Consider the following 15,040-nt stretch of genomic DNA (forward strand, 5'->3'; position numbering starts at 1 on the left):
GAGGGAGGCAGGGAAATAGTGCCTACATGACATCACTGGCTACTGAAAGAAAGGCTTCCCTTCAAAAGCCAGTACAATCAGCATTCATTGACCCTAACATCCAAGCCTGGAACATGGCAGTGAAATATTACTTTCTATTAAAACTTGTCTACTCTACCACATTAAACACACACACACACACACACACACACACACACATTCACACACAAATAAAAACTATTCAGTAACTAGAAGTTGGCCTTGATAAAGGTGCAAGGTAAATGTCACTTAGTTTTCTGTTTCTTGGACACATGGCTCTTTAGACTCTTTATATACAATAAATTCATCTTCCCTTCCCTGAATACTGAATGCTCTTTTATTCTAACAAGGCCACACGTCAGTACTGAGCTTTCCAGACTTCTAGGACCTTCTCAGTTTAGAACCCAGTTTAGGTCCTTTCTCCTCCAGTATGCTTTTCCTTTCCCTGCCCTGACATCCTCTGGCACATGAAATCAGTATGGACTATATCATCTGGTACCCAACCGCACAGCATCATATAAGCTGCTGTTTAATATATGTTTTAACCAAGTTATAAGACCCCTGGATCCAGGGGCACAGTAATACCTACCTATTTCAATCAATCAATAAGCATTTATTGACACCTACTATGTGCCAGGTACTGTGCTAAGTGTAAGGGATATAAAAACAAAAACGAAACAGTCCCTGACCTCAAGGGGCTTACATTCTATCAAAGGAAAAAGCAAGTATATAATTAATAAATAGATACAAAGGATATACAAAGTAGGGTCTTAGAAGAATAAATATATCCACAAATAAGTAGATACAAAGGATATACAAAGTAGGGTCTTAGAAGAATAAATATATCCACAAATAAGTAGATACAAAGGATATGCAAAGTAGGATCTTAGCAAGTATTTGATGATAAAATATTTCCAAGACATTCTGGAAATGTATCTTCTAAGAAGAGAGACTACTTAGGTCTTCAGGGAGACAATCCAAGGTTTGTAAATCTGGGGGCATTTGTTTAAATTCCAGCTATCCTATTTATTATGTTGAGCAGACAAGGATTGTGGCTCTGAGAGTTGGACTTCTTCAGTGGAAATAATGGTGGTGTTAAGAGAGAAGGATTTGAATTACCTCTGAAACACTTTTTAACTGTCTGACCCTGGACAAATTGCTCCATTTCTCTGTGTCTCAGTTGCCTCATCCATAAATTGGGGATAAGGATGCTTGTATTTCTTATATAGTGTGGGGAGAAAAAGAGCTTCAGAATCCTCAGACTCTAAACAAAGTTATTCCCTTACTTTCATTCCCCCTCATAGCTCGTCTGAATTTTCCCACTTCTGACTAGGAGAACTGCCAATCTTTCAGATTCCCAGATTCATAATTTCAGTAACATCCCTCACATCACATAAATATTTCTACTCCCAAGTATCTCCTATCCAACATTTCTCTACTCAATCACCTCTTCATTTCAGACCCTTATTGTCATTTAAGTCAATGACATTGTTGTCAATCATTTTTTCAGTCAGGTCCAATTCTTTGTGACCCCTTTTGGGTTATTCTTGATAAAAATACTGGAGTGATTTCCCATTTCCTTCTCCAGCTAATTTTACAAATGAGAAAACTGAGTTCAACAGGGTCAAGTGGCTTACCCAGGGTTACACAGCTAGTAAGTATCTGAGATCAATTTGAACTTAGATCTTTCTGAGTCCAGGCCCAGCATTTTATCTATTTTACTACATCGACTACTGTAATTTTTTCCTAGTTGTTCTTTCAATCTCAAGGATGTCACCATTCCAATCCACTCTCCAAACAACAGTCAGTGTGGTTCCTGCCTCCTCTCCAAGTATGGATCAAACAATGCCTCTGCCTTACTTGATAAACTCCAGTGGCTCCCTATTGTCCCTAGAATAAAATAGAAACCCTTGTATTTGACTTATAAAGCTCTTTGCAATCTGGTTCTTGCTAGCTTTTAAGGTTAGCAAAGCATCTTATTTAAAAAATGTTAATTTCTTTTACCTTTACCTTTACCTTCTGTCATAAAATCAATACTATGTTATTGGTTTCAAGGCAGAAAAGTGGTAAGGGCTAGGCAATGAGAGTTAAGTGACTTGCCTAGGGTCACAAAGCTAGGAAGTGTCTAAGGCCAGATTTGAATCACCATCTCTAGGCCTGAGCCACCAAACTGCCCCCAAAAGCATCTTCTTTATTAATACTATGAAATAGGTAATGTCAATGGCAAAGCTCAGGTTTAGACAGATTAAAGTGATCTGTCCAGAGTCACACACAGTTCGTCAGGGTTGGAGCCCAGATTCTAAGAATGCCACTTTGCCCCAAACCCCGTATTCCTTCTAACAATGTGGTCAACCTGCTCAAATTCAAAACACAGGCTATAGCCTCTAAGAAACCTTTTGGCTTCTTCTATCCTCTCACTGGCCCTTTGAAAATACAGCCAGAAAAATGTTTCTCACCTTTTCAATGTCTTCAAGTGTCCTGTAGTATTTGGCTTCTGTTTCCTGAATTTCTAGCAAGCAGCAATTTCTTTTGTCATCTTCTGTCATTCCCATTTTCTAGAAAGAAAATATTCCTTTGGTTAGTGAGATTTCCAGTTCCTCATGGCCCAGAGGCTGGCTCTCCCTACACCTGGCTTGCTAGAGTTGTCTGGACTGAGGCCATATCCTTTTAATTTAGCACTGATAAGAGTGATTGTGATAATGACACACACTCCCAGGCATTATGGGCTTTCTCTCTCAATTTCCATTTATGCCAACTGCTGGGATTCAGAAATCAAATGATCTCCATCTACCTATTATTTGTAGCTCGCGGAAAGTATTAAACCCCATTAAATCTAGTGCAATAATAATGATGATGACGATAATGTTAGCTGACATTTATATAGCGCTTGGAGGCTTGGACACCTGAACTGTAATCTACTGGGTGCTGTTAATTACACAGACTGTTAGTTCTTTGAGGGCAGGGTCTGGGGCTATTTAATTGAGACAATTCACAGACCACTGCTTATGGTCTGAAGAGTCCCAGGAGTCAACACTGGAATGGATCTTAGGGATCATTTAATCCAAACCTCTCCTTTGACAGAGGAAGAACCTAGAATGTAGAAAGCCAAAGTGAGTTTTGCTCATAGTAATAAAGGGCAGCAGAGGTAAAATTTGAACACAGGTCCTGACTTCAATTCTACTATACCACACCATCAGCTGACTTCTGGCTATCAGGTAAAACTAAGGCTTTCTCCAAAGAGCTTCGAGCTACATGCTAAAAGGGAGTAGAAAATAAAATCACGCATTACTGAGGTGTTGGCTAGAACTTGAACATTTAGAGCATCACCTTCATTTCTGCATTTTACTCCAAGAGTCTTCTCATAAAGATTTTTTTAAAAGGTACCGAGGGGAAGGAGGAGAAACAGTTCAGCAAAAGTAGTCAACTCAGTCTAATATTATTTCACTCCCATAATTTCCTGCCACTGCAAAGTTCGGAAGAGCTATATTTTTCTCATTTCTTTCAGTCTGGGCCTTATTCAACAAGTTGAGATGCTTAACTTGGTATGAGAGAGATGGTAACGATGGAGCCTTCTAGACCAGAAGTGCCAAACATGCAGGCTACAAGTTAGCCAGATTAAAATGTAACTGGTAATAGTTAATGAAATAAATAAAAATATATTAGAACAGTAATGTTTTGGTTTAGTGCATCTTTTTTATTTTGAAGCATCATCTTCATTACTACCCTTTACTCCAAGAGTCTCCTCATAATTTTTTTTAAACCCTCACCTTCCACCTTAGATTCAATAGTATGCATTGGTTCTAAGGCAGAAGAGTGGTAAGGGCTGGGCAATGGAGGTTAAGTGACAGCTAGGAAGTGCCTGAGGCCAAATTTGAACCTAGAACCTCCTGTCTCTAGACCTGGCCCTCAATCCACTGAGCCACCCAGCTGCCCCCATGATTTTTTTTTTTTTAAGTGTCTAGAGGAGGGAGAGAAAACAATTCAACAAAAGTAGTCTTCAATACTGCAACAGTAATGTGTGATTTACTAAGTGAACACGTGGCCCAGTTTAGAGGCTCCTATTTTTATCTGAGTTTGAAACCACTGATACAGAGTACTTTCCTCCTAACAATTCTGTGAGGGGGTCACTTTAAATATTCTTTTTTTTTTAAACCCTTACCTTCCATCTTGGAGTCAATACTGTATATTGGCTCCAAGGCAGAAGAGTGGTAAGGGCTAGGCAATGGGGGTTAAGTGACTTGCCCAGGGTCACACAGCTGGGAAGTGTCTGAGGTCAAATTTGAACCTAGGACCTCCCATCTCCCAGGCCATTGAGGCCTGGCTCTCAATCCACTGAGCTACCCAGCTGCTGCTTTACTTTAAATATTCTTATCACCACTTTACAGAGTTAAGGCTCTCTCAAATTAAGAGATTTACCAATGATCATTCAAGTGGATCCATCAAGATAGAATTTGAACTCAGATCTCCTGACCCTCAAGTCCACTACATCATAAATGATATAACAAGCTATAAGAGTTCTGAGGGGAACTCAAAGTTACAGGGGACTAAAGGATTTCCAAAGTACACTCTGCTTTCTAGGATCTTTTCTTACTTATTTCAGGGAGGAAGCAGCCTAGCTATGGATTTTTGTAGTAGGAGTAAACCAGGACAAAGTAACCAGTCATTCCCTCACTGGGATCTTTAGAACAGCTATGTATATAAACAGGGCAGCATAGAGAAATATATCCAGATGCCAATGAAGTCCAAACTCTGTGCTTCCACTGCCCAAAACAAATTCTGAAATATCTATCACCCTATTTCACAGGGTTGGTGCACTCTTAGGCTAAGATTAGGTCCCATATTTAAATGATGGAGGTGGGCAGAGATTGTTCTCAGGACTGTCAAATGTTAAACATTTTTATTTCTGCTTAAAAGAAAAAGGGAAATGCTACTAAAAATCACTACTAAATCTGCTAGCTTCCTATTTTAACTAATTATTCTTGTTAGTTAGATGCTACGTATTCCTACATTGCTGTCCCTAATTAATATTCTCTCTCTCATTCTCTCTCTCTCTCTCTCTCTCTCTCTCTCTCTCTCTCTCTCTCTCTCTCTCTCTCTCTCTCTCTCTCTCTCTCTCTCTCTCTCTCTCTCGTTCCAAGAGAAGAGAAGGAAGAGCTAGCCAATTTAGGTTAAGTGACTTGCTCAAGGTAACATATCTAGGAAGTGTCTGAGGCTAAATTTGAACTCAGATCTCCTATCTCTGGGCCTGGCTCATTCCACTGATCCACCCAACCACCCTCTAATTAATGCTCTCTTGATTGCTCCACCAAACAGGCAAAAGAGGGGCATTTATTTTTGTCAGGATGGAGGGGTTGAGAGCAGACAGAGTGGACTGACTCCAGAATTGGCCAACTATGCTGAGCAGATAACATACTCATCCTAACTACTCAGCCACTGGCTGGTTGAATTCTGATCACTTCCATAAACATTTGTAATACTGTATTTGGGAGTGTTTGCTTTTCTGCCTTACACCAGAAAGATGCAAAGCTATGTGAAAGCCGGCTTAGCCTCCTCTGGTATCTGTCACTTACCTGCATGTATCTAATCTGAAAGCATGAGGGAAGAAGCACAAACAGTTAGCGATGCCCACACTCTGGCACTTCAAGCTGGGCTTGGGAAAGAGCCAGGCCCCAGCTTTCCGATATTCCACTGATGACATAAGAAAGCACTTTACAGTCAGTCACACCAGCACATCCATCATAGGAAGAGGGACAGCTCTGGAATTATGCATGGCCACTGGACACTTCCTCATATCCCGGCACATGTAGATTGCTTCAAAGAAAGACTTGTCTTTCCCTAGGCCTTTACCCTAGGTCAGAGAGCTCCTGACTGTACTTTTCTTTGCAAGGCACGCAATTCAATTCAATGCACTTCTAAGGGCATGTGAAGACAAAAATTACATTCCTTACCCTCAAGGGGTTTACATTTCTACTTGAAGGAGAGGAGGGAGGACAGAATAGATCACTACTGCCTTATGCTGATAGGATTAAGCTAATTTGAGGCATAACAGGAGAAAATAACACCACCTGCTTTATTTCCGAGAGGACACGGGCATCAGGCACCATTTCCATCCTGCCAGGGATCAACAGGGCCACTCTGTAAATGTTTCAGTCCTCTGGCTGGGAGATTAAGGGCTGCACAAAGCAGCACTTGTAATACATCCATCTCTTCCCTAGAACACAGATAAGCAATCTTCCCTTATGCTCCCTGGCAGGCTTTGAAAATAAATCTTAGGACTTTTCATGTGCATTTCGAGATCAAATAAACACCCTAAATGGGGACATCATCCGGAGATAGAAAAAAAAAAAAGGACACATCCTCTCCAAGGGAGAATGGCTATGAAGATAGCAATATGGATATTAGGCTATTTGTGCAGGCAATAATGTTCATTCAATATAGAATTCCTTCATTTTCCACCATTTCAGTTTTTATTGCTAACTTCATAATGTAATCAAAAGGCAAGTCTTAGTCATAGCATAAAATACCTTGGTGTCAAAGAGGCCTTGGTGAAGAAAGGGACTAAAACTGCTTTCAATCACCATTGATTGTTGAATTCAAAATGGTCAGCGGGGAGATCTTTAGACTTCAGGTATGAACACTAAGAAGGCCTGGGAAGGAGGAGATGACTGAAACAAGCCGCCTAGTATTGGGGGGAATTAATTTGGATCAGTGATGAACAGACTTGGTTTGGAAACCACCTTCTCTCATGAAGGTGGACTAGAGATGGGCTCTTCTAAAAACATACAAAAAAGGAATGTGCCCCTTCCTCTTTCTTTGGAAATGTCCATCCTGACTTTGGGAATCCTCAGCAGGTTCATGCCCATGGGTCAAGGGAGGTCGATTGATGGGCACTGTCTGTAGGTATTCTTCAGAGACAAGGGGTTGTCCACGTGAAGGGAAAAATCAATAATCAATGTCTTAATCAAAGCTTCAACTGTGTTTAGGATGCCATAATAGAGCGACAGAATATAAATGTGTGATTTGTACTAAGAATATAGTCCCAGGCAAGAGAGTCTATGTAACTAGATTAAGAATATAGTTCCAGGGTCATTCCTGAGTAAGAATCTTGAAGTGTGTGTGTGTTTACTATCTTAATCATAAGTGTGTTACTAGTATACCTAAGTGTGTGATTATATATTATATGATTCTTTATAAAAAACTCAATGGACTGGGAAACCAGAGAGGTCTCAAAGACCTTGGGAGATGGGATAAAGTCTGAGGAAGTTAGGGATCTCTCAGAAATAAAACTGAATAGCAGGCATGAAGCTGTAAAAGAGTGTGAATTTTGTGACTTGGGGTCTCACACTATAAATTGGGGAGTCAATTGGTAGACCTCTGGTCTGTATGATTTTCTTGCTCACAATAAAGGCAGATCTTTGCTCAGAAGGGTTTCCTAGGCTCATTTCTTTCATCAGTCTGAACCACATTTGGTCTTTATACTGTCTTCCTGGGTTCTGCGCTTGGCTTCCGTTTTGTACATTGGGGAAGGGGGGAACCACCAAGTAGAAATCAGAATCCACCTTGCTCTTCAGAGCAGATTTGTTTGGTGTGAAAAGTAAAGTCTGGGCCCTGAAAGGCCCTGATTCACATCTGTCTCGAACGTGGTACCAGTAAAACAGACAGACACTCCCTCAGAATGAGAAATGTCTCTTTGAAAAGCTCTTTGGGGGATGTTTTCCCCCCTCTGCTGTCTTTTCTTTTACCACCAGCAGCTGGTTAGTGCTACACTAAGGAAAAAACACTTAAATTTGGTGTCTGGGAAATATCCAATTTTGTTCAGTGGCGGCAGATAGTTTCACAAAAGGTTTAGAGCAGCAGCGAAGCCTCTGGGTCATAAAGGCCTAATAAACTCTACCAGCATGTTTCTGCCTTCCTAACACATGCATCAAACTTGATCAGGGAAGACTGGTGGCCTTAGGTAAGAGTGGTTACAATTGATAAAAATATGCAATGAGAAGCTGGCCTCAGACAGATTATTAGTCAAGATGCTTGGAAGTAAATATACTTGCCACATAAAAGATGCACAGCTGGCTAATTGAGCCAATATCAGCCTCATCGTTCTGTGTACAAAAGGATGAAATGATACCCGCTGTGTGCAATGGAGACCAAGCAACTATTTGTAATGCTGTCGTTGCAGTGAGAACTTAGAACTTTACAAATTCTTCAGAGGAGGATTCCATAGCCGCACAGTAAAAAAAATCTTACAAATGGCACCAGTGGCTCTAATCTAGTTTCTTTCTGTCTCTTCACAAAGGCCCAAACAATCAGAAGAGATGCCTCAGCAGATTTTGAGGACTGCAGCTTCTGAGTCGCAGGCAAGGAGTGGGGGTGGGGAACCACAAACACACACACACACACACACACACACACACACAGAGCAACATTACCATAGGCTGTTGGACTTCCACTTTAATAATGTCCTCGTAGATATCATCCCCTTCATCTTCACACGGGACACAGTCATAGATATCCTCTCCCAGATCATGTTCACTGAAACAAGATGAGCACAATATTAGGGATGAACAGGCGTGTTCCTATAACCCTATAAATGAGCAAGGCAAACCAAGTCAATAAACAGCAAGGAATTGGTGGCTCTAAATTAGTTTTAGGATCGTGTCCAACAAATGAACAGCACTGAGGTTGCATCTGCATGGGCAGTGTGAAACAGTGAGGGCAGGCGATGAGCCAAGATTTGCAGGCAGCTTACCATGATTGTCTTGGTGCCAGGAGACATAGAAGATGAAAGTTGGAAGGGCCCTCAAAACACAGAGCTTAGAATGTTAGAATTGGCGGAGCAAAACAGAGAATATTAAAATCCAGAATCAGATAATGTTGCAGTTAGAGAGGACTTAATTTCATCTGGTCCAACTCCCTAATTTTATGGAAAAGGAAGTATGTAGGAAAAAGGGGTGATCATCCTGACTTGAAAAATGCCAAGTAGCCATTGTCAATGACATGGTCAAGATTGAAATAATGAGGGGGCAGTTTGGTGGCTCAGTGGATTGAGAGCCAGATCTAGAGACAAGGTCCTAGATTCAAATCTGGAGATACTTCCTAGCTGTGTGACCCTAAACTATTTTGGTAATACCATGCTAAGTGCTTTACAAATATCATCTCATTTGACCCTTACAACAATTTTGTGAGGTAGATGCTATTATTATCATCATTTTTTTCCCCTTGAGGAAATTGAAGCAAGCAGAGATCAAGTGACTTGCCCAGGGTCACAAAGCTAATAAATATCTGTAAGACAGAGCATGTCATATTAAATTCTGATTTTCTTGATTCCAGGCTCAGTCCTCTATCTGTTGAGCCATTTAGCTTCCATTAACACCCTGCCATAAGCTTTCTGGTATGACTTTCATGCCAGGATCCTAAAGTATCTTACATTCAATTACTTTAATATATTCCTTAATAACTCTCTCTGAAAGTAAAGACAAAGAATTCATGTCCCCACTTTCTGTTTCACAGTCAAGGAACCAAAGTGCCAAAAAATAAGCCCTCAAAAGCCAAAAAATTAGGTAGCCCACAGAGATCAATTTAGGAGTTTCTTGTTTCCAGTGTCCTGCTCCCCATATTTCCATTTGCAAGAAATAAAAATTTAAGGAAAATAAACTTATCTTTAATACCTCTGACATATCTAAAAAATTATGCAACCCAGACTTTCTTCTGCTTTTTCAAACCCCAGCAGACATTTCCAGGTAGAACATAAAAGGGAAATATGTAGGTATGTCATTTATAATATATATTCCTGGCACACCTGCCTGGGAGGGTGCTCTGAGAGTTCCAAATGTAAACTGTCTAATCTAAATGTTTAAAGTACAAAATGATTTTTTTGTCAGTTGATGCCCAGGACATTAGCACCTGGACTCCCAGGAGTCTACATAACTCCATGGATAATAGATTCCGTATACAACCATAATCCAAGAAGAATGTGCATGTATGTTTATGTGTATTTTGGAGGAACCCAGCAAAGAGGACAGTGAGGTTTAGAATTATCAGTAAGTGATTAGAGAACTGCAAACTTCTCAAACAACTCTGAGTTACCACCTCAAATCTATCAGATTGCCTATCATGAAAGGAAAGGAAAATTACAAATGTTAGAGGGGACATGAAAAAACTGAGACATTAAACTTTTAGCAAAATTGTGATCTTATTTAATCATTTTGGAAAACAATTTGGAACTATATCCAAAAGGATATAAAAAGTGTGTACCCATTGACTCAGTGATACCATTACTAGGTTTTGTATCCCAAAGAGATCAAAGGAAAAGGACCTAATTGAAAAAAATATTTCCAGCAGCTCTTTTTGTGATGGCAAAGACCTGGAAACTGAAGAGTTGTCTATCGAATAGCTAAAGAAGTTGTGGTATATTATTGTGATGAAATACTCTTGTGCTATTAGAAATGACAAGGAGGATAATTTCAGAAAAACCTCGGAAGACATATAAACTGATGTAAAGAAAAGTAAGCAGAACCAGGAAAACACTGTACACAATAACAGCAATATTGTAAGATGATTAACTAAGAAAGAATTAGCTACTCTAATCAAGACAATGATCCAAAAAATAAAATAAAATAGATTCTCAGAAACCTTAAAGACAATGTTCCAAGATAATTCCAAAGGAGATATAATGAAAAAATGATCTCCACCTAAAGAGAAAGAAATGATGAACTGAGTGCAGATTGAAGTGTACTCCTTTTTTACTTTTCTTGTTTGCAACATGGCTAAGGTGGAAAAATGCTTTGTATGATGACACTTGTATAATCATATCAAATTACTCATCTCTTCATTGGGTGGGTGAGGGACAAGAGGAAGGGAGAGAATTAGGGACTCAAAATTTTAAAAAATAAATGTTAAGATTTTTTTCACAGGTAATTGAGATACATTTAATAAAAAAAAACAAAACATTAAAATGACCATCATTAAGAATTCTGTCATTACAAAAAGACTTGTACAAAAATATTCATAACTGCGCTCTTTGTGGTGGCCAAAAACTGGAAAACGAGGGGATGCCCATCAGTTGGGGAATGGCTGAACAAACTGTGGTATATGTTGGTAATGGAATACTATTGTGCTAAAAGGAATAATAAAGTGGAGGAATTCCATGGAGACTGGAACAACCTCCAGGAAGTGATGCAGAGCGAGAGGAGCAGAACCAGGAGAACATTGTACACAGAGACTAATACATTGTGGTATAATCAAATGTAATGGACTTCTCCATTAGTGGCAGTGTAATGTCCCTGAACAATTTGCAGGGATCTAGGAGAAAAAACACTATCCATAAGCAGAGGACAAACTGAGGGAGTAGAAACACTGAGAAAAAGCAACTGCCTGACTACAGTGGCTGAGGGGACATGACACAAGAGAGACTCTAAACGAACACTCTAAAGCAAATATTAACAACATGGCAATGGGTTCGAATCAAGAACACATGTGATACCCAGTGGAATCACGCGTCGGCTACGGAGGGTGGGAGGGAGGAAAAGAAAATGATCTTTGTCTTTAATGAATAATGCATGGAAATGATCAAATAAAATACCATAAAATTTAAAAAATAAAGAATAAAGAATTCTGTCATTAAATCACTGATATTGTAAAGGAAAAAACTATCATCAACTGATTTTATAAGACTATCAGTGAAATTCCCTTTAAAACTGCTGTGAGATCATTTAGGTCTCATACAGTAGAAAGGAGGGAAGGAGGAGAAAGGTCATGGAACAGGATTTTCTGCTCCATCCAGTTTCCAGGCAAACTATCTATCCATAAAGCAAACAATCTCTTTTGTTTTACAAGTTGACAAAATTGATTTCCATTCATGATTGCTTCATGATTCTGATACAGGAATGGACCAAACTGATCTAGAGCAGACAAGTCAAGCACACAGTCCATGGGCCTCCTGAGGGTGTCCTGAACCAGATTAAAATGTAGGTCCTATCCTATATTTTAAGGTGTTGATGTATTAATTTTTTAAAAAAGGATACATAGATACATATGTGGTTTTCTAAGTCAATATGTGCCACTAAAAGCTACTTACATGTGGTTTAATGGCCTTTGTTTCCATTTGGATCTGTCAGTAATGACCTACAGTGTGAGCCACACTGGCCCTAACCTATAGATCAGAGGTCTGCTACCTGAGGTGTGCAAGTGGGGAACACAGGAACACAAAACGCTTTTGGCTGCAAGCTGAGAAGGGCTTAAAGGATAGCTGACTTCTAGAGCCCCCAACCCCTCTTAGTCTTTCTCCTCATATAAAAAAAGCACTAGTAGACTTTTATGCTACTCAAGCAGAAAGCCCCATTTCTTGCTGTGAAGGGAAGCCCAGCACATTTGTGCCAGCTCTCTCTTTGTGCCAGGGTTTCCTTTCAACCCAGCGGGCGATAGGATCTCACATCCTGTGTTCAAAGGTCGGCTCCACCAAAGCTCACTTCCAGAAGTCATTGAAATGCTGCAGAATGTTCCCCAGCACAACCCGGGCCAGAGGAAACATTCAGGTGGATGAGGAGAGGGGAGGTGGGGCAGGCGTGTGAGGAAATGATAATGTAGGATGACTGCCAGTGGCACACAAAACCCTAGTGGAACTGTAATCCAATAAACTTGAATTAAAAATAAACATGTCCCAAAAGCACTAATCTATTGCATCAACTATAGTTTGGGGCTGTGTTTTTCCCACTTCACTTTGCAAGGGTGGAAGGAGGAACAGCTGTTTTAACGTGGGCCATGCTGGGGCATGAGAAGCAGCATGGAGTAGTAAAAAGTTAGCCTTGGTGTAAAGGAAGACCGAAGGAACTCGACTCTGCTTTCACTGCGTGATCCTGAGCAAATCATGTAACTTCTCGAGGTCTGAAGAAACTACTCTTTAAGACTATATGTTTCTAAGGGGATGCCAGATGACAGTGGATAGATCACCAGGTCTAGAGTCAGAAGGACTTGGGTTCAAATATGACCTATGACACTCCCTAGCTGTGTGACCTTGGTTAAGTCACTTAACCCTGTTTGCATAATCCTTGACTTTCTATATTAGAGTTGTTATTAAGACAGAAAGTAAGCAGTTTTAAAAAAGACTATATGGGGTGCAGCTGGGTAGCTCAGTGGATTGAGAACCAAGCCTAGAGAAGGAAGGTCCTAGGTTCATATCTGGCCTCAGCTACTTCCTAGCTGTGTGACCCTGGGCAAGTCACTTGACCCCCATTGCCTAGCCCTTACCACTCTTCTGCCTTGGTGCCAATACACAGTATTGACTCCAAGACGGAAGGTAAGGGTTTAAAATAATTTTTTTTTTTAAAAAGACTATATGTTGCTGGTCTGCATTGCTGGGGGGGAGTGGGAGGAGGAGTTGAACATACAAAACCTCTGGTGCATTGCAGTGGAAAGACCATGGAGGCAGGAAGCAAGAGGCCTGGGGCTCACACTTAAAGGTTGTCAGATATAAGAAAGATAGCTAAGAAGATAGCTTTCTGTATAACTTGATTTTATTTGATTTAAATCTTTACCTTTGCCTTAGCATCAATTATAAGAGTGGAAAGGCAATCAGGTTTAAGTGACTTGCCCAGGGTCATACCTCTAAGGAAGTTATTGAGACCACATTTGAACCCAGGTCCTTCTGACTCCAGGTCTGACCCTTTATCCATTGTGCTATCTAGCTGCATTGATATTTATCAGTTTTAAAAGGTTCATCAGAGTCACCAGGTCTCTGGCAATCAGTGAGCAGTGAGCAGTGACTTGAGATCTCCCCTCTTGGGCATACTTATGCCTACCTAACAGGGCATACATTAGAGAAAAATGGCTGGGGGCATCAGACATTGCTTCAGTCATTAGCCTTGGATGATCCCACACTGCTAGGTCAGCTTGGCTACTCCTAAAGAAAGACCATTGTCAAGTAGACCAAATAGAGACAGTAAAGTTTTCAGAGAGGCTAAAATTAAGCAAAGTTGAAAGGCAAATTAAGTCTTTCACTTCCTCCAAACTGGAGGTTGGCTTGGAGATGATCTATTGACAAGGGTAGGACAAGAAAGAGAGGGGGAAAGCCCCAAGCACTTCTGGGGATTTTTTTCTTAGAATTTTAGAATGTTAAAACCAGAAAAAGACCTTGGAGAGACACAGATTGTTAGAAAAGAAAGTGACCTTAGACCACCGGATGGTGGTAGCTAAAAGGAACCTCTTTGCTTTTTGGAAAAGAAAACTGAGGCTCAGAGAAGTTATTTCTCCTCTACGTACTTTTTTGGGCTATTGTGAGAATAAGAGGATCTGTGCCGGTACTCAGTAAATTGTAAGAAGCTATGTAAATCTAAAGGATGATTGAAGGATTATTCTCTCTCAAAGGACGTGGAAATCACCACCCCAGAACTAGTGTGGGTATAGACCAATGACCATGACACATCAGGGAGGAAGGATTTGGCATTGTTACATTATTCCCTGCTCCTTGCCATGTCTGTTCCTTTTTATGAATGTTGCTCTGTGCACACATGGCTTACTCAAAACATACAGGGCTGCCTGTCATAGATCTCACTACACCTGCTCAGCTTTTGCTGATTCACCCAGAGATCTGCAGGTATAAACAAACAGCCAGGAAGTCTGCAGGGAGCGTTGCCTTCTCTGATCTGAATGCTTAGAAACTGAATGTGGTTCTCACTTCTGAAAAGTGTTTGTGCTGTTGAGTCTAGGGTAGCTTTTGGAAGGGGGGAGCTAGCTGGTGTAGGAGATAGAGTGCCTGTGTTCAGCCCGGAGTTGGCAAGATCTGAGTTCAAACCATTATTATTATTAGCTGTGTGACCCTGGAAAAGTCATTTAACCTTATTGGCCTCAGTTTCCTCATATGTCAAATGAGCTAGAGAAGGAAATGGCAAACCATTTCAGTATTGTTGTGAAGAAAATGCCCAAATGGAGTCACAAAGTGGGAGGCATAGCTAAAACAATGAAACAGCAGTTCTAGAAGAATCTTGGGTTTCCACTGGCAATCTGTTTAGTTTAACCTCTTCCTAAAGCC

General features: G+C 40.5%; 1 protein-coding gene across 5 annotated transcripts in view; it reads right to left on the reverse strand.

The window, feature by feature from the left end:
• VAV2 (vav guanine nucleotide exchange factor 2) overlaps positions 1-15,040 on the reverse strand; it is a 460,307-nt gene that overhangs the window by 79,107 nt on the left and 366,160 nt on the right. For all 5 annotated transcript variants that reach the window (XM_056812667.1, XM_056812665.1, XM_056812666.1 and 2 more), the window contains 2 exons: positions 8,445-8,547; positions 2,475-2,573 (listed from right to left, as the gene is read on the reverse strand). In XM_056812667.1, coding sequence (XP_056668645.1) covers positions 2,475-2,573; positions 8,445-8,547 — 202 coding nt within the window. The remainder of the gene's footprint in view (positions 1-2,474; positions 2,574-8,444; positions 8,548-15,040) is intronic.

The sequence above is a fragment of the Monodelphis domestica genome, chromosome 1, assembly GCF_027887165.1.
Source record: "Monodelphis domestica isolate mMonDom1 chromosome 1, mMonDom1.pri, whole genome shotgun sequence".
In the NCBI taxonomy this organism is placed as follows: Eukaryota; Metazoa; Chordata; class Mammalia; order Didelphimorphia; family Didelphidae; genus Monodelphis; species Monodelphis domestica.